An 18,165-nucleotide genomic window follows, 5' to 3' on the forward strand; every position below is an offset into this window, starting at 1 on the left:
GACTTCAAGGCTAAGTCATATAAGACAGTATGGCTTTCTCTTAGTTTTCTTTTGAATGCTCATTCTTGGAACCCAGTCACCGTGCTGTGAGTAAAACCAAGCAGAACATAGAGGAGACATGTGTAGGTTTCCATCTAGCAGCCCAGCTGTGGTCCCAGATAATAACTCCCATCAATTGCCAGACAAATAACTAAGCAATCATTCAGATGTTTCCAGCTTCAGAGGCTGACTCATTTCCAGCCTTTGAGTCTTCCCAGCTGAGCTCCTAGATATCATGGAGCAAACCAAACTATCCCATTGTGCCCTTTCTGACCCACGAAATCTGTGGCACAAGAAAATGGTGGTCATCTTATGCCACTAGGTTGGGGGATCACTTGTTATATGGCAATAATACCTAGAATAGCTAACAAGCATGGTTGTCTCACATTTAAGCAAGTGAGACTTTAATGTCTGTAAGATATCACCTACTTTGCTGAAATCTTGAATTCCACAATGAGATATTTATTCTTTGAGCTTAAAGTATTATCCCTTTTGAAACATAGAGAATAGACAGTAGCCCCAATTCAGGAGCCAGCAACTATTAATGGTATGACTTTGAGAAAATCACTTAATATGTGGGTCTTATGTTGCATCTCTTTCCTCCAAATCTAATCTCTGTTCTTCCTCCAACCCCTGATCTGGTATCCCAGATTAACCTCACAAAATACATCAGTGAACTAGCTTCCAGTTAGATGTGACCAATAGCAGGCACCAGCAGGAGACCCAGAGAACAGCAGGGAAGTGAAGTTGAGGTATTTATTCTTGCAAAGGAAAAACACTCCTGTTTCTCCTCTCAACACTCTACTCCCAGTAATTCTGGTCACCAAATATGTGGAGAGGTTCCCACCCCAAGCAATTCTCAGACACCCACTCGGTGTCCTGTAATTTAACTCAATTCTGACACTCTTTACCTGAAGGGAGCATCAGATCCCACGGGTTAAAGGCTGTCCTATAACATTGCCCCCATTTTAGATGCCAATTGCAAATCCAGGTTATCACCTAAGCTTCTGACCAATTTAGTGGCTATAAAATGAAAGTGCCCATGACCCCTCCTCAGGTTCACTCATTTGCTGGAATGGCTCACAGAACTGAGGAAAGTAGTTTACTTACTAGATTGCCAGTTTATTATAAAAGAATACAACTCAGGAACAGCTGGATATAAGAGATACAGAGGGCAAGGTATATGGGAAAAGGCATGGAGCTTCCCTGCCCTCTCCAGGCATGCCACCTTCTTAGCACCTCCACATGTTCACCAACCTTAGAAGCTCTCCAAAACCCATAGTTTATAAAGCCTTCATTATGTAGGCACGATTGATTAAATCATTGGTCATTAGTGATTGAACTCAACCTCCACCCTCTCTCCCCTCCCCAAAGATTGTGGAGTAGGAATGAAAGTTCCAACCTTCTAATCACATGGTCAGTTCCTCTGGCAACCAGCTCCATCCTTAGGGGCTTTCCAAAAGTCACCTCATTAATATAAACTCAAGCATGTTTGAAAAGCGGCTTGTTACGAATAAAAATGACACACTTATTGCTCTTATCACCTGGGAAATTCCAAGGAATAGAGATGAAGATAACATATATTTATTATTAGAAATCACAATATCACAATCCTCTCTCCCTCTCTATGGGGTGGCCACAACTTGTCAGCTTCTCTCAGCCAAGGGTCACAGCTCCTCTGAGACAGCGATCCTTACACTGTTCTTTCTCCAGCCCTCTCCTTCTTCCTCTCCCTTCCTCTGACCACCAGCCTCCTCTCTCTGTCTCTCTCATTGGGTCTGTAATTGCTCCCTTCCCAGCCCCTTCTGGCTTTGGGGTAATAAAAGCACCACTCTACTAACTCCGATGACTTCTCTATGGCCTCCCCACACATTTGCAAATAATTCCTCAAATTGATCAATCATGCCTTCAGTTTCAGAACTCTGAGTTTCTGATTCTTCATTGTCAAAAAAAGATTCAACCCACTCAGCTTCCTAGATCAGTCAAGATAATCAACTGAAAGTCTCAGCCAGGGCCAATAACAAAAAGAGAAAGCACACTGAGCATTTCAAACAGAAGGGATTGAGTAGAAGGAATTGGTAACACTAAATTCAGAAGGCTGAAAGGGCAAAAAGAGGATACTAGGTAACTCAGCTATTAGTGGCTGCAGGACTGGTAGAACCAGTGGAGGAGGTGGTGTTTCTAGGAACTGAGTGCTCCAAGGGGGAACCGCTGCCTGGTCAATGCCCAAACAGGGCATTGTGAAGGGTGGTAGTACATCCTTGCAGGCTGCTTCCTGGTTGGTGCTGAGTGTGGCTAACACTGTCCCCTCTGCAGAAGGATGGTAATAAGAGTGTGAATAGGAAGGAGTTTCCCTGGCCCTCCTACCTCCTTTTCTCTCCCAAATTGGCCTCCCATGAGCAGAATCTAATGCAAAACCAGCTGGCATAAGTGTCTTAAGACCAGAGTCTGAAACTTCCTAGCCCAGCATCATAGATCAGAGTATGAAAGGTGGGGCTTAGGACGGAAGACAACAAGTAAATAACCAATACATATGGGCACTGTAAAAACATTCTGTACTGTAGTTATTGTTACCCATAATTGAGAAAATTTAAGTAGGTATCTACACCTCAGAATGAATAACTTTTCCCAGTCTTTTCCCCAGAGCAGGCTTAATAAAAGCTATGATATTACAGCCCATGATTTCCAACCTTACCAAGGTTTTAAATGTTCTATCTACCCTGTGCTTCCCCCAGAATATCAAAATGTCCCATAAATTCCAACCAAATCTCCCAGACTCCTTTTATAAATAGAGCAGCAATACATAAATTCTTTTTTCACACTACTAATGCCAATGATGGTCTCAGAAAAGATGAGTGCCACCAAGTGTCAGCAGCACCTAGAGCACGGTGATGTCATGGGGGTAACACTCTTGACCAAGGCCAGCCAAAACAGGGTTGCCTGCTGCTGTGCTCCTCCTCCAACTCCCTCAAGAGCTGATGGATAATAGTTCCCCAAAACACCATCTCCATGTGTTGACAAGTAAAGCCCTCAGCCCAGCACCCTTAAAGCTGGAGACTTACAAAAATTTCATTTCTGCAGGTATCAACTCCTGCATTAGAGTAATGGTTTTTAAACTATTTTTATCAATATATGCTTTTCTGTTTTATTTTTGTGAGCACAGCCTGACATAGAACCCCAAATATAAATAAAATAGATAAAGCTGGTTATGCATTAGTTGAAATGGGAGGGTCCCAGAAACTGGCCTGATGCAGCTGTTGCCTGCACAACCTTCCCCTAGAGTTTTCTGGGTCTCTAAAGAGCTCAGGTTGAGTGCTCTAGGACTAGAGCAGTCTTGGTAAAGTTTAGTAACTTCAGACATTCTTTTTTTTCCCTAAGTTTATTTAATTTGAGAGAGACAGAGAAAGTATGAGCAGAGGAGGGACAGAGAGAAAGGGAGAGAATCCAAGCAGACTCCACATGGTCAGGGCACAGAAGCTGACTTGGGGCTCAAACTCATAAAACTGAGAGATCATGACCTGAGCAGAAATCAAGAGTGGGACGTTTAACTGCCTGAGCCACCAAGGTGTCCCCTTCAGACTTTCTTTAACATAGCTATAAAGTAGCTTATAGGTATAATTGTTCTGAATATGCCAAGTATCAAAGGCTTTCTTCTCATCACATTTATGTTATAATCCCATGTAGAAATTCCTCTAGTTTCTCCTATAGACACTCCCATCTTCTCACACAGAAAGCCACAAAACCCCACTGCACAACACATTTTTACACTACAGCTTTTGCAAAGATCTCCAGACTCAAGTAAAATGGAAAAAAAAAGTTGTATTTTCAGTACTGTATTCATGACACAGCATCTCCAGCTTCAGAGGAGTGGCAGGTGCTGGTCTGCTCATAAGTTTTCTGCAGCCAACACGGAACTTGGAGAACAATGCTGGATGGAGCATCAGCCCACTTGGACTATATGGTGTTGGTATTGTGCTTGAGGTAGTCCATGTATTTCTTCTGGAATGTGCTGCTGTACAAAACCCAGGATGGGATCAGGTTCAGGAAGCTCCGCTTAAATAGACAAAAACATGAGTGTTTGGGGGGAAAAAAGAAGAGCAAACAAGTTACAACTAAACATCTCAGTTTATAGTCATTATCTTTAAAAATATTTTTCTTTTTTTTAAGTTTATTTATTTTGAGTGACAGACAGAAAGCATGAGCAGGGAAGGGGTAGAGAGAAGGAGAGAGAAGATCCCAAGCAGGATCCAAGCAATCAGCATGGAGCCCAACACAGCACTCAAACTCACAAATCATGAGATCATGATCTGAGCCAAAATCAAGAGTCAGACACTTAACCCATCGGGCCACCCAGGCGCCCCTAAAAATATCTTTCTGACTACTGAACTTAAGTCTCAAAATCTTTTAAGCATTTGCTAAAATTTAAAAATTTTGTAGCATTTTCTCAGCAAGCAAGATTTTCTCAGAAACCAAAACAGTCACTTGTACAATCGGCCCAGAAGAAATTCTAAATTAAGAGAACTCTGTTCAGAACTCACCCCACACCCCTTTCTCCTTCTCTTAGTAAGCACTTCCTCTTCCTGGTGCCCAATCTCCCCAGTGTCTTCAGGTTCTTTTTACCAAGGTTCTACTAAAATGAGATTCCAGAAAACAGTCAGAAATGCTCTTATTACCTTACACAATGCCTGAGGCATAATAGGTGCTAAGCAAATACACAAATGCATAGATGAATTCACGAACAAAAGTCTGACACAGCAAGGTATAAATTACTAACACAGAGCATTTTCTTGGAAAAGGAGTAGGGTGTTTCAAGCCAAGGCATGAATGCTTAGTTGGCTGCATGTCAGGCATAGGCACAAGCATTGGAAGGCTTCTTGCCCTCAAATCATACCCATGTCCTATAAAACTGGTCCAGACCCCCATAAAAAATCATTTTGTCTACATTGTAATCTTGGGCATCCAACATTCCTGCTCCCCACTAAACAACAGGCTTTCAACCAGAGGAAGATGTGAGCTTTTCAGGGAGTGTTCATATTCTTCAGACAGCTCAGATTCTCAGACCATTACATTAATTGAGATATTTCTAAGCAGGGGACCAAAGACAGCTTCTGGGAACCAAAGTAGAACTCTTCTTCCACCAACCAAGTCAATGAGTGAATGCAACTTCTTCCTCAAGGACTTCATCTTTCTCCCCTTTAGAGCTTTTTAATCTTACAGCAAAATCAAGCCCTTTCATTAGCTCTGCCTTAAACTAAATATTTTGGCTTAGTGAAGTCATCCATAAAGAAAATAAATGATTCCAGGTCCCTAGAAAATGTTCTAAAAGGTCCCTTCTTCCATCTCCATTGCTGTCTACCCCATACCAACCTAGAAGGATGGTATAGATGAAACCAGGAAAAGCATGACATTGAGCTAAAGTGGACTTAAACCCTAGCTTCACCATTACCAGTCAAGTGGCCTTAGGCATCTGATCTAGCTCTGAACTTAAGTTTCTTCAACTGTAAAACAAGATCCAAATGACCTACCTTACTAAATGATTAGGAGGATTAAGTGAGGTAACCTCAAGTACCACACAGACTCTACCTTAGAGATTCCATTCTAATGTCAGTTCCTGCCCTAAAACTCCTTGGGAGTAAAGAGCATGTTGTCTTTGCCTTGCCTTTTTGTAATGGAATGGTTTTTTGTTTACCAGTCGATTCTACTTGATTACTCATAACTTTAGATTCAACAATCTTTCTAAGTCCCAGCAAACACTAAATTGGCTTTAATGATTTGTGTGTTCTCCTTTGCTTTCTCTTTTACTTTGACAGGCACAAGGACTCTTTTGCCTAGTCTGTACTTGGCATCTGTTTGCCAGAAGAGATCTGATCTGTTACATAAGAAATCAAAAGAGAGGAGCTCCTGTGTGGCTTAGTCAGGTAAACATCCAACTCTTGATGTCAGCTCAGGTCATGATCTCAGTTTGTGAGATCAAGCCCTTCATTGAGCTCTATGCTGAGAGTGCAGAGCCTGCTTGAGATTCTCTCTCTACCTCTCTCTCTCTCTCTCTCTCTCTCTATCTCTATCTCAAAACAAACAAACAAACAAGCAAACATTACCAAAAAAAGAAATCAAAAAAGAAAAGCCAAACATTTTTTTCAACTTTTGACATCTAGAATTGCATTATATAGCAAAACAACATCCCTGAAAGCCAGGCTATTGGCTCAAGAAAACATTTTCTAAATGCTGATGGATTCCATTAAAGACATCAACATCCCAGAGGATGTGTGTCCTTTGATATGTGTGTCCTCTGGGCTTAGGCTGGGTAGAGGGCTGGGGAACCAGGGGATTCAGATAAAGAATACGAAACTGTGTTAAATAAGTAAGGGTGGCACTGAAGGCAAAGGGGGAGATATGGAACGTTATCTCAGCATGGTGAGGGAGGTGCTGACATTCATTTATCCAGCATGAGTCAAGTCCATGTTGATGGTGATGTGGAAGTGAGAGCATGTTTATGAACCAAAGCTGCAGAAGGACTGCAGGGCTATGGCTGGATGAGGGAAGTAGCAGAGATTCAGAGGTCTGCAGTTATCAGCTGGCAGTTCACTGGCCAAGCCAAATGGACAGAAAGGGTCACCAAGCACCAGGTAGATGTGGGACATCAGCCACACACACTTAAGGACCAGCAGGAAATAGTGGAGATTTTTCTTCCCAATATCATCTCAGTGAGAGAGTCAGGAGAAAGGGATGCTCCCAGAAAGACTGAAAACTTTAAATAATAGACAAAAGCACATTTTCTAAATATGTAGTTTAGATTACCAGATCAAACTAAATTTAAACTCATTGTACATTTGTTTATCCACCACGCAGCAAGTGGTAATCTGGAGAAAGACCAGATCAGCAATAGGCAAAATAAATATCTAACGGTCTTTCTGCATGTCCACTTTGTAAAAGTGTGTGTTAAATTGGTGATTCTGCACACTGTTGGGGTTCTACAGTAAAAGTAGCAAGTAGTTCTCTAAGTCAATTCAGTATCTCTTGTAGAGTCTCTGTAAGTCCCAAGAGGTAATTGAATGCTTTGGGAGGATTTAGTGTATTCACCCATGAATCCTTCTAGCACCTGAGAGAGAAAGAGACAGTGGGGAGAAACCGAATTCCCATGGTAGAAAAGCACATGAGGCAGAGGAGAAAGTTGAAATATGAAAGGAAAGTATAGATCTGTCTAAAATGTGTTGGTGATACCAGCAACAGAACTGCCCTGACACTGTGTGTGTTTGTTTTCAGTATCAGCATGCAACAGTCAAATCTACCTGTGTTTCATGTTTGTGGTTGCTTCTAAAAGCAGCCTAGGGACAGTAGGAACTCCTCATACCGTATGCCACTGAATTTTATTCCCACATTTGGTGGAGTCCATGCTGTGCAAGAGCCAGCTTGTTCTTGCCCAAAAGAGCCAATCATGCACACTCTTAAATTCAAGTGCCATGACAACACAATGGTAGCTATAAACTCAGCCATGGGGGAGCTCTTAAACCATGGAAATCAGCAAACACTATAAATAAAGGTTTTGGGGTTTTTTTTTCCTGGAAAGCCAGTTAGCTAAACATTTCCTAACACAGGGGGCCAGAGAAGACATTAGCAACCCCTTTCACCCCCACCCACGGAAGCTCCCTGTGTCTTGGTCTGCCCTTTCCAAGCACTCAGGAAGCCACCTTACTTTTTGAGGAAAGAAGTGAGGCAGCCAAGGGTGATATTTGCCAATTTTGGGATTATCTATGGTCTGAGCACCCAGGCCTCCAGCTTCTCCTCTTTGCCACATATGCTCTTTAACTGGCTATATTACTACTTAGTAGCATACCCTCTGGCAGCACTAAAGGAAACGGTTGACTGTTCCAATAGCAAGGAAGAGCTCTGCTGGGGTTGCCTGCACACCTGCCTCTCTTGCTTTGAGAAAGAATTTATCAGTTACCAAGATTTCATGGATGAGGCAGCCACAGGTTTCGTCTCCAATCATGACATAATTCAGTGATTCTTTAACAAACTCATCAGCAGTCTTGGTTACCATGTTGGTGTTTAGATACTTTGTCATTGGGGTTGAAACAGCATAGGGGGTCAGCACCTACAATGGGAAATAAAGGCCATAACACAGGAGCAATCTGTCCACACCTGAGCAATTAACACTTATTTTAACCACCTCTTCATTTTCCAATTCTGTTCTTCCTGTAAAAAGTCTCGGGATCTTAACTGATAATGGAGCACTGAAAAGGCATAAACTGGCACAGAGCTGTGAATCAGAAAGGCTGGTTTCTGGTTTAACTTTATCACTAACTCAAGCTGAGACCTTAGCCACAACCATGTCAGGTGGTTCAAATGTACATGGGGTGACTGAGGACATGAGTTATCTCTTAGACATGGTGGCCAGATTTCAACAATAAAAATGTAGGACACTCAGTAAAATTTGAAATCCAGACAAACAAGGAAAAAGATTAAAGTATAATATGTCCCAAGTATTACATGACCTACACCTATACCAAAAAAGAAATTACTATTATCTGAAATTCACACTAAACTGGATGTCCTATATTTTATCTGGCAACATTGCCTGAGAAGTTTATTTCTAACACATACAGCCAAAGCTGGAGCAATGCAAAGCTCTCTGGATTCACACTTTCACGCTTCAGTTAGGAGCCAGGAGTGGCACATACCTGATGATCTTTCCTATTGTGGTAAGAAAAATAAACAATCACACATTGTGCCTTGCAAACTCAACACCATGTTTCCACCTGGGATCTCACCACACTGTGTCCTAGCATGAGATTTCATAATGGGGTTTCTTACTTTATTCCCAGACAGAGACCTCGGCATCTTTAGAAAGAAAAAAAAGATCCATGCTTGTTTTCTTGGTTTTATTTTTCCTCACATCACATTTTCTTCACATTGATGAGGGAGCATAAGGCATGTTGAGGGCAAGATACAAGCTAGCGCATGCATGCACACGCACACACACACACACACACACACACACCCTGTGGGATATGTGTGATATTCCTCAGGGATGCCAGGCTGCCCAAGAACAAAGGAAAGGAAAGAAAACAAATGGTTAACTGTAGAGATCACAGTTGTACAGGGCATGGGTCTCCATCAGTTTATAAATATCTTAGTAAAGTACAAGAAAAAGGCAATCTTATCAATAGCCTAATCTCCAGAAACCTATAGACTCAGTTTCCTGGAGCCCCAACATCATGCCTCCGTAGTGATGTGGGGAACAAAGGCAAGAAGGAAATGGCAAGTAAAATTAAATTTCCTTATAACCTGCAGCCAATTGACAAATACTTGAGACAAATACAGAGTATAACATTTCTCCAGAAACTCCCAACTGTCCTATGCTAATGCCTTACTACAGGAAAACAACCTTAATTTGACAATAGCCAGGCCTCCAGTATCTTTGAGTCCTCTTTAGCATATCAAAGTCCTTCTGGAGGCCTCCTTTTTGACTTTACCTCCCTCAACTCCATAGTATATAACCAGCTACTCTTCACAACCCCAGTGCAGCTCTTCCTGCCCATGGGTCCTGTCCCATGCTTTAATAAAATCACCTTTATGCACCAAAGACGTCTTCAAGAATTTTTTCTTGGCCATCGGCTCCAAACCCCCCCCCCAAAAAAACTTAATCAATATCACACTTGAAATTGTGTTGTTTCATAACTGAATCTAATTATAAGTCGATCAATCCAACTGAATTTGTTCTCATGGAAATTAACAGTCATTAATTTGTATAACAGTTTTCTTCTAAAGATCTCAAAGTGTTACTCTTAGAGAAATATAAGAAGCGTGCATTCTTAAACCCAGTTTCCAGATAGAGGAATAACTGGGTTTGAGAACGCATGCTTCTTACATTTTTTGACCCAGAGCCCTTAATTATCAAAGCAAGATCTTCAGGAACTCCTCCCACTTTTTCTCTGGCATTTCAACTGACAATATCCAAGATGGCAGCTGCTCCATCTGCCTGGGTCCCTGCATGGCTACAATGAGTTAATCCTCTCTGCCAGCTTATAGTGAATGAGAAATAAATCTTTGCAGTTTGAGGCCAATGAGATTTTATGAGTTATTTTTTACTGCAGGAAACTTAGCCTATATGGGGTAGCACTGTTGCAAAAAGAATCTATCTTCAGCTGGGAGTTGGAGAATGGATAGGAGGGAGAAGTATCTGATAGGTGACAATTAAGTCCATCAGGGCAGAGAACAGAACTGTGGTCTAGTGACAGGGTTGTTATAATCATTCACCATGAAAGACAGTGCTATTTGCAAAGTTTGTACCATTAACTCATATCTGCCTATTGAATATGGCATATTGATATGCCTTTATCCTATAAGTGATTAATTTATAGGAACAACCATCTGAGATGTTCTCACCTGGGTATTTTAATTGAAAATCAGTATGTACAGCAATGATTTTACAGATTTAACTGTGAGTGTACCTTTTCATTTCTAATAGTATGTCTTAAAGCTTCTTCCCAAACAATAACAAAAAACCTCTGTAAACTGTTTATTCCAAGTTCCAGAAAGCAGTTAACTCTATTTTGCTGAGCCAAGCACGTATATGTCACTGACACCTCAAGAATCATACTGCACAGTCTGCTGATGGCTGTGACAACCCTCCTCTGTTTAAGGTTGGGACAAGGTCATCTCCACGATGGTTCTGCTGTTGTAGGTGAAAGAGGAAGCCAAGCACTTCTACTCTAACCGCTCAAGAACCAGGGTGGGGATCTTTGTGGCCCATCACAGATGAACAGCTCCCAGAGTACCTGCCACCGCTGCTACTCCCTTACCGCCACTGCTCACCCCAACCGTTGCTACCCCCCCCCCACTGCCACTAGCCACCCTCCGACCGCGGCTACCTCCCACCACTACCCCCCCCACTGCCACTACCCACTCTCCGACCGCCACTACACCCCTCGATGGCCACTACCCCCCAACAAATACTACCCCCTTCATAAATGCTACTCACCGCCCAACCGCCGCTACCCCCCAACCACCGCCTCTTTTCAATACAGATCTCTTGCCCGGTTTTCTTTTGCTTCTTCTCCACAATTCCTCCTGCCTAAACCTATCTCCTGCACCTGAGTCAGAGAGTAAAGGCTGGTCAGACAAGACCAAGACACTGTCATGATGCAGTGCTCACTCACCCTGCCCCATTTCCTCCTCCAGCACCTAGGGCAACTACGGTGGCAGCTGCCACTGCGAGGGTCACAGGAACTCACGTGGTGTCATCCAGACCCTCCCACCTGGCCATGCATGTGCCACCTGCCCTGCAGGAAGCAGTACCCCAGCTCCATGGGAATCCACACTTCCTAGCCCCAGTCCCACAGACTCAGAGCTGTTGACCTCACCTGGATAATGATTCCTTTCCTTTTATATTCTGCTTGCAGGGCTTTGGAAAACGTACACACAAAAGCCTGGAGCAAAAAGGAGAAAACACTTAAGGGGAGAGCTTGCTTTGTCCTCAGAGCCAACTTATTCAGATCTTAAAGGGACTGCAGGGAGCTGACCTGCTTTACCTTAAAATGCAGCAGTTTGTCTGATGGGAGTTAGGACTTCTTGGCCTGGGAAGAACTCCCTCAGTGAGCAGGAACATACATTTTGGGATTAATACATGCCTAGGGCCACTGCATATAGATGACCTTACCCAGAGAAGGCTCTCCCTTGTCTCAGTGCCAGGGAACACCCCCTCCTCTGAGGGTTTGGTTTTATGACTAGGGCATGGGCCACCTGGCTAGGCCTCCAGGACAGAAGAAAGACACAGTGCTACTTGCTGGCAGCAAAGGAGCAGGGCTATCAAGCAAGAGGCTGAGTGGGGCCTGGAGTCCCATGGGGACTGCGCTTGTCCAGCTGTGCTGCCTCAGGGCTTCATCAACCCATGGGCATCTGCTGACATGGTTCCCAGATGCCTGCTGATGAGCCCTGTACACAGAAGCCCCCTGTACATTTGCTCTCCAGGCAAATCTGTCCATCAGCTTGCCAGATGATCCAAAGTCCAAAGGAAAATGCCAGCTTGGAGAAACAAGAGCAGAAGGAGAAGGAAACTTGGACTGCATGCTGCTGCTCACCTTGGAAGCTGAATACGTGGAGTAGAGTGGCCAGGGAAAGAGGGCCACCCCGGAAGAAATGTTCAAGATGAGCCCTTTCCGCCTAAAAATCAAAGAAGTAAAGTTCTGAATGTTTTGCTGCCTGATCACACACAGCTTGAGAAGAAAGAAAACAAAGGGGCTCCTGTGACCACTGGAAAAGTCCACCCTCTCTAGGCTGCTGTGTGCACTAAGTGTTCTCCCCAGAACCGTGAGTGGCCCTTTCCTATGGTGTAGACCCCAACACCATACAGTGATGTTACCCAACAGTCGTGACATCAAGGGCTTGTGACTCAAAACAGCGGCTGTGCTATGACAAACATCCCCCATCAAAATGCAGAGAACCAACTCCACTCAGACAAGACTCAGGAGAAAGGGGTCTTCTTTCTCAAATGTGACCACATAAGTTCAAGGCCCCTTCTGATTCATAGAGATGACCCAGGATAGGACAGATGTCAAATGCAGAATCCTTTCTTGGGTGGAATTTGACAGTCCATCATCTGTTCACACAGGAACCCATGCACAAGTCTCCAGGGTCCTTACTTAATCCTTTTGAAATTCAGTAACTTTAATCCTTCCCAGTTAGATGGATTCAATTCAGAAAAAAAAAGAAACTGCAAATTAGAATACAAGGCTAAGCCCCTTCTTCTAGGGAAGATAAAACTATCAACCATTTGTGTCTAATGAATACCACCTGAGAAAAGCCAGTTCCCAAAGGGGTGTTGTAATAGGGTAATAAAACCATGGACTAAGTAGAGACACCAATAGGTGGTGATTTTTACTACAAAATTTGAGAAATAACAAAAGATGGCTTTGATCTCAGGCCAACTTCTGAAGTTTCTTTTATGTTCAACATGAGTTAATCTTTTTAAAAATTTTTTTCAACATTATTTATTTTTGAGAGACAGAGTGTGAACAGGGGAGGGGCAGAGAGAAAGGGAGAACACAGAATCCAAAGTAGGCTGTCAGCACAGAGCCCATCGTGGGGTTTGAACTCACAAACCATGAGATCATGACCTGAGCCGAAGTTGGAAGCTCAACCGACTGAGCCACCCAGGCACCCCAAGTTAATCTTTTTAATACAATGTGTGGGTGAAACCACTGTTCTCTTCCTCCCTCCAGTAGATGCCACATTTGACCTTCAAATAGGCTTATCTGTTTGCAAAGCTGGCCTGGTGCAGAATGCTACATTTCCTGCTGCAATCACCATGTCTTTTCATCACAGTTTTTCCGTTGGTTAAAGCTGCAGCCAGATGAACCCTATCCCCCCACCCTCCCTACCCTGTCCCTAGTCCCCAGGTCAGTTAACTGTCAGGCCAGGGAGGCCATGTTGTTCTGCACTTTTTCAAAAAAAGACTTTACCTTGATTCCATGTGTTTCAGAATTAGCTGTGTCATCTGTAAGAGGAAGGGTAGAATTAAGCCCTCTAACAAAGGAAGTTAGTAGCCAGTGGGGGGGGGCTTAGGGAAGCAGGTGCCAGAGGAAGTAGTAAAAAAGAGCTTTATCTCTCAGGTGGCCTTGAAAATCTGCTGACACTCGTTGGAGATGATTCTGGCAACACTAGAGTCTGAATAAAACCCACAAGAGGCAACCTAGACTAACGGCAAACTGTTAGAGGCTTCTGGTTTCTTCCCCATAAAGCTAGTCTTCCTGAAAAATGAGGGCAGTGAAAAATTATGGAAATTGGCTTCCAGCCATGGGATCAACACTGAAGTTCCCCAGATACTTTTCATTCTGGGAGACAGGCATAAGTAGGTGGGCCATCACAAACTTCACCCATGAGTTAGAAGTAGGAAGGACGTCAGGAAATCTAACAAGTATCTGTGAACGTCTCACATAAAAGGAATGAGATAGAGAAGTACATCTCTTCAATCCCACAGCAGCCAAGTAAGCAGCTCACAGGCGGACTGTGAAATAGCTCCATATACAGATCATGTCTATCTGTCCATTGGAATTACAGCAGTGTGAAGGAATCTGTTCCCTGTCCCAACTTGCCTGGCCCTGGAAGGGGTTTTTCCTACCAGTTCTGCAGCTTAAATGCCCCATTAAAAGAGCTTTTCATATCATAATTATAAGGCACTCATTTTAAGAGTTAAGGAAGAGGCAGAGGCACCTGGGTGGCTCAGTTGAGTAGGTATCTAACTCTTTATTTCAGTTCAGGTCATAATCTCATCATTGTGAGAGCAAGCCAGCTTTCCACTGGTCATGGAGCCTACTTAAGATTCTCTCCCTCTCCCTCTGCTTCTCTCTCTCTCAGGAAAGAAAGAAAGAAAGAAAGAAAGAAAGAAAGAAAGAAAGAGGAAGGGAGAAAGGAAGGAAGGAAGGAAAGGGAGGGAGGGAGGGGCAAACCCACAGACTGAAATGTTCTCAAAAGTACAACTGAGTGGAATCAAGCATGTCTCTAGAAGAGGCTTGAGAAGAGAGGATCCAAACAGAAGGGGAGGGGCAGAGACATAAAGGAGACTGAAGACCAGAAGACAAATTTTGCCTATTTTTCTGTGTTGTCTGGGGCCCTACAGGAGCTTCTCAGTAGGCTCTATGCCTGCCACCATCCCTATATCATAGGTCAGGACTTTAATCCCAACCCTGAGGGCCTCCAGATAATGTTTTCACTGCTCTGGGGCAGCAGTGGGGGTGGAGTGGCAGTAGACTACTTCCTGAAAGTCTGGGTTTTGAGGGAGACAGGAGAAGCATGAGGACTAGATGATGCCCTCATCTTCCCCTTGGCTCTCTCTCCCCTCCCCCTAAAGGGCACTATGGGAGCGTGTTGGACAGCACCAGCATTTCTTCAAAGCCTCCCTACTGAAATCACTAGCCTTATTGGATGAATGATCCCAACAGAGAGATAACATTAGACTCAAAGCTCCTGATATTTACTCTCTTACCCCACCTTCCCTTCAGACTCATTCCCACATCCCTGCCCTTGACAGAGAACGCTACTATTTCCAGGTGGCTCCTTTGGGATGACTAAGTGATGCTAGTCATGCTTCCAACCAGTGTGACCAACTGAGGCATGGTGTTCTCAGAAAGCTAATCTGCAATTTGTTTTCTTTGCTATTTAAGGAAGTTAGTGTCTACCAATATATAAAAAATGTTTTAGCAAATCAAAGCATTTGTCTGCTAAAGGAGCCAGAAGGTTGTCAGATATATTTGGGAAACCCTGTGACCAAATGGACCAAGACTGCAAGATCAACGTATAAAATAACATGAAAGATTTTAGTGGTAAAGCTGCAGACAACAGTTGGACATTATAAAACTTACAATTACATCAGCTGGGGTTTTAAAACAACTATTGATTGCTCGGCTTACAAAGGATGTATGTACCAATAAAAACTGAGCACAACTACAAAACTTTTTACAGAAGAACCACCAATGGTGAACATAACTTTTTGTCCATTTTACATTGGTTTGCTCAGCCTCCATCTCCCTCCTTATACTGATAGCAACTTATTTTTCTTTGGGAAAGCAACCCTTCTCTGCCAGGCCATGTTATAAAAATGAGACTGGGCCCTCCTGTCCCTAATGCCGCTCCCCATGCCATGAAACCATGGATCGTACTGATTCACTGCTACAGTTCTACTGGACATTCCAGAGCAGTCAGAAGGACTGTAATGTGCAGTTGTGAATGTTGTGTACTGGGCAAGGTGCCCAGCTGTGGGGGTGACTGTCAGCTGAAAGCCCAGGGTTCACTCACAAGCCATTAGGAGGGCTCTCCCCATTCAGAGTAAAGGGAAACATTGTGTTCACACAAAAGCATCATCTATCCATGCTTAAGCAGCACCTTTTCCCGAATCATCTGCTCTGAGGGGGTGCCTTTTTCTTATTCACACAAAGGCACAATATAGGACAGCTTTGTGATAGTCATGCCTGCAAATGCTTATGCAGTTGACTCTAATCAAAGAAAATGAGTGCTGAATGGCACCTGACACATCCCTTAGTCCAACATTCTTTCAAGAACAGATGAAGAATCTGAAGTTCAAGGGAGTTAAACCACATGGCCAACACTGTCCAACTAACTAGTAGCTGAGATAGGATCAGAATAAAGAAATCTTGAATTTCAATTCAACAAATATTTGTTGAATGTCAAAAGTCCAGAAAAATCCAAGCCAGGCCTGCTGTCATTTTTCAAACCAAGTGAGATTTCCTCCATTAACAAAGATGAAAATTAGAGGAAGGCACCATTTTTTTTCAAGTTACTCTGGAATCCTGAGAAACTTTCAATGTCTAATATGTTGAAGCCTAATATATCCTGACATGTGACAAAACTTGATGAAAAATGAGATTCAGACACTCTGGAGAATAAATTCATTACTGTATTTTCCTGATGAAAAGAGAGACAATTAAAAAAAACACAGCCTGGTCTCTCAATCAAGTGCAGTTCAGCTTCACAGAATTCTGCTTCTGCAGAAGAAAGCAGTTCTCCTGAGTTGCCAGATTCCAACAGCTACTACATTTTAAGCATTTAGCACAGATATTGACTACATACCTTCACTACTGAGGTGATGTTACAGTGGATGAGACTCTGTAATAAATAATCACAACCATGAATTAGCTGGATGATTTGAGAAAATCTCTTGAGAGGCAGTCAGTGCTAAAGAACCATAAAATGGGCAAAAGGGTGGGTCTGAGCACTGCCCCTCACTCACTCCGCCTGGAAATGAGGTTCTTGATTGATGGTCACCAAGTATGCTCTAGAACTGGGGAGCACCTGACGTCCACTACGATTCTATAAGAATTGACCTTAAGTAAAAGTTAATTAAGAATTTCCTTCAAAATTTAGAGATTTTCCTTCAAAATACAGTTTTTCAAAGGAAGGTGGTTATTTTCCAGCTAAAGGAAGAGAGTTAGCATATGTGGGTTTAGAAGACAACAGCATAGCAAATAGAAAGGTTCTGGGCTACAGATGCCGGGTAAAGAAACTACTAGAATCACACAAGACAGACAGAAAGGAAAGGAGGGACATACAGAAGCAAGCACAAATGCAGACATAAGTAGAGAAACAAAAACAATAATGGATCATGGTTAATAGAGAGACACAGACTTGTGCCAAAAATAGGGATTTAGATGGGGTTAGATATGTGGCTAAGAGGGGAATTTTGCAAGGACATGCAGCAAAGTCCAAGCAATCTGGCATTATTTTTCCATGCAGTAGACTTGGGGATTAAATAGGACCACAGGCACACAATGACAGCCTGTTCAGAACGGGTATAACTACATGATTTTGAAAGTCAGGACCTGGAGAAGAGTCAGCAAATCATGTCTTCAAGGACTATTAAATGCGTAACAAATTCACTGATGACGTGCAATGGCAGCCATGGGTCTGGGTCAAGGTTGCCGGATGTACAACACCCCCAACCACAGAGTTTTGTGTCACAGACTTTCCTCACGCTGAAAGTTGAAAAAAATCTTATTGCCTGGAAAGACAATGAAAGCCAAAGAGCTGGCCTTCTCCCACTTATAACCACAGCTGTAAATGTGTTAGCCAACACAAAGTCCTCAAAGATTATAAAGCAGAACACAGAGCCCCAAGAGAATGGGACAGTGGGCAGGTAAGTTTTGGTGTGCAGAGAAGGAGGAAGATTCTATATCCTAGAGATGGTCATGGAAAGTGGTGCCCTTGCCTGTGTGGCAAGTACTTAGGTGAAGAGAAAGGGAGAGCTACAGACATCCACCTGGAATACAGAATTTTGGCCAGACAGTCTCCCTTGTACCCTTTCCCAGGCCCTAGTGACTACCCAGCCAGGAGGCCCAGTCCCCAGTGAGAGGAAACCATCCACAGAAAGAGACCAGACCTACCTGGATTTCATCTGGTGTATCAAGGAAGTGGCTCGGGAGAAAGTTTGGAAGCATTCCGACATTGTTGACTGACAAAGGCAAAACAAAATGATGTCAGAGGAGCTGGTAGCAAGTGTTTATTAAAAGCCTTAAAAATGCTTATATTCAACCCCAGAAGTTTCTTCTCTTGGGAAGTTTCCCTGAGGAAACACATACAGAAAAAAAATTATGTTCAAGGCTGTTCTTTGCA

At 43.2% G+C, this 18,165-nt stretch overlaps 1 protein-coding gene across 3 annotated transcripts in view; it reads right to left on the reverse strand.

The window, feature by feature from the left end:
• Nucleotides 1-3,838: 3,838 nt before the first annotated feature.
• HSD17B3 (hydroxysteroid 17-beta dehydrogenase 3) overlaps nt 3,839-18,165 on the reverse strand; it is a 48,650-nt gene continuing 34,323 nt past the window's right edge. The window contains exons 5-11 of one of the 3 annotated variants that reach the window (XM_042913627.1): nt 17,937-18,004; nt 16,627-16,662; nt 13,503-13,537; nt 12,123-12,204; nt 11,406-11,471; nt 7,985-8,134; nt 3,839-4,092 (exon numbers count right to left, since the gene is read on the reverse strand). In XM_042913627.1, coding sequence (XP_042769561.1) covers nt 3,994-4,092; nt 7,985-8,134; nt 11,406-11,471; nt 12,123-12,204; nt 13,503-13,537; nt 16,627-16,662; nt 17,937-18,004 — 536 coding nt within the window. In that variant the 3' untranslated portion in view covers nt 3,839-3,993. The remainder of the gene's footprint in view (nt 4,093-7,984; nt 8,135-11,405; nt 11,472-12,122; nt 12,205-13,502; nt 13,538-16,626; nt 16,663-17,936; nt 18,005-18,165) is intronic. The other 2 variants (XM_042913628.1, XM_042913629.1) reach the window with 2 other exon arrangements.

This window comes from Panthera leo, chromosome D4 (assembly GCF_018350215.1).
Source record: "Panthera leo isolate Ple1 chromosome D4, P.leo_Ple1_pat1.1, whole genome shotgun sequence".
NCBI lineage: Eukaryota > Metazoa > Chordata > Mammalia > Carnivora > Felidae > Panthera > Panthera leo.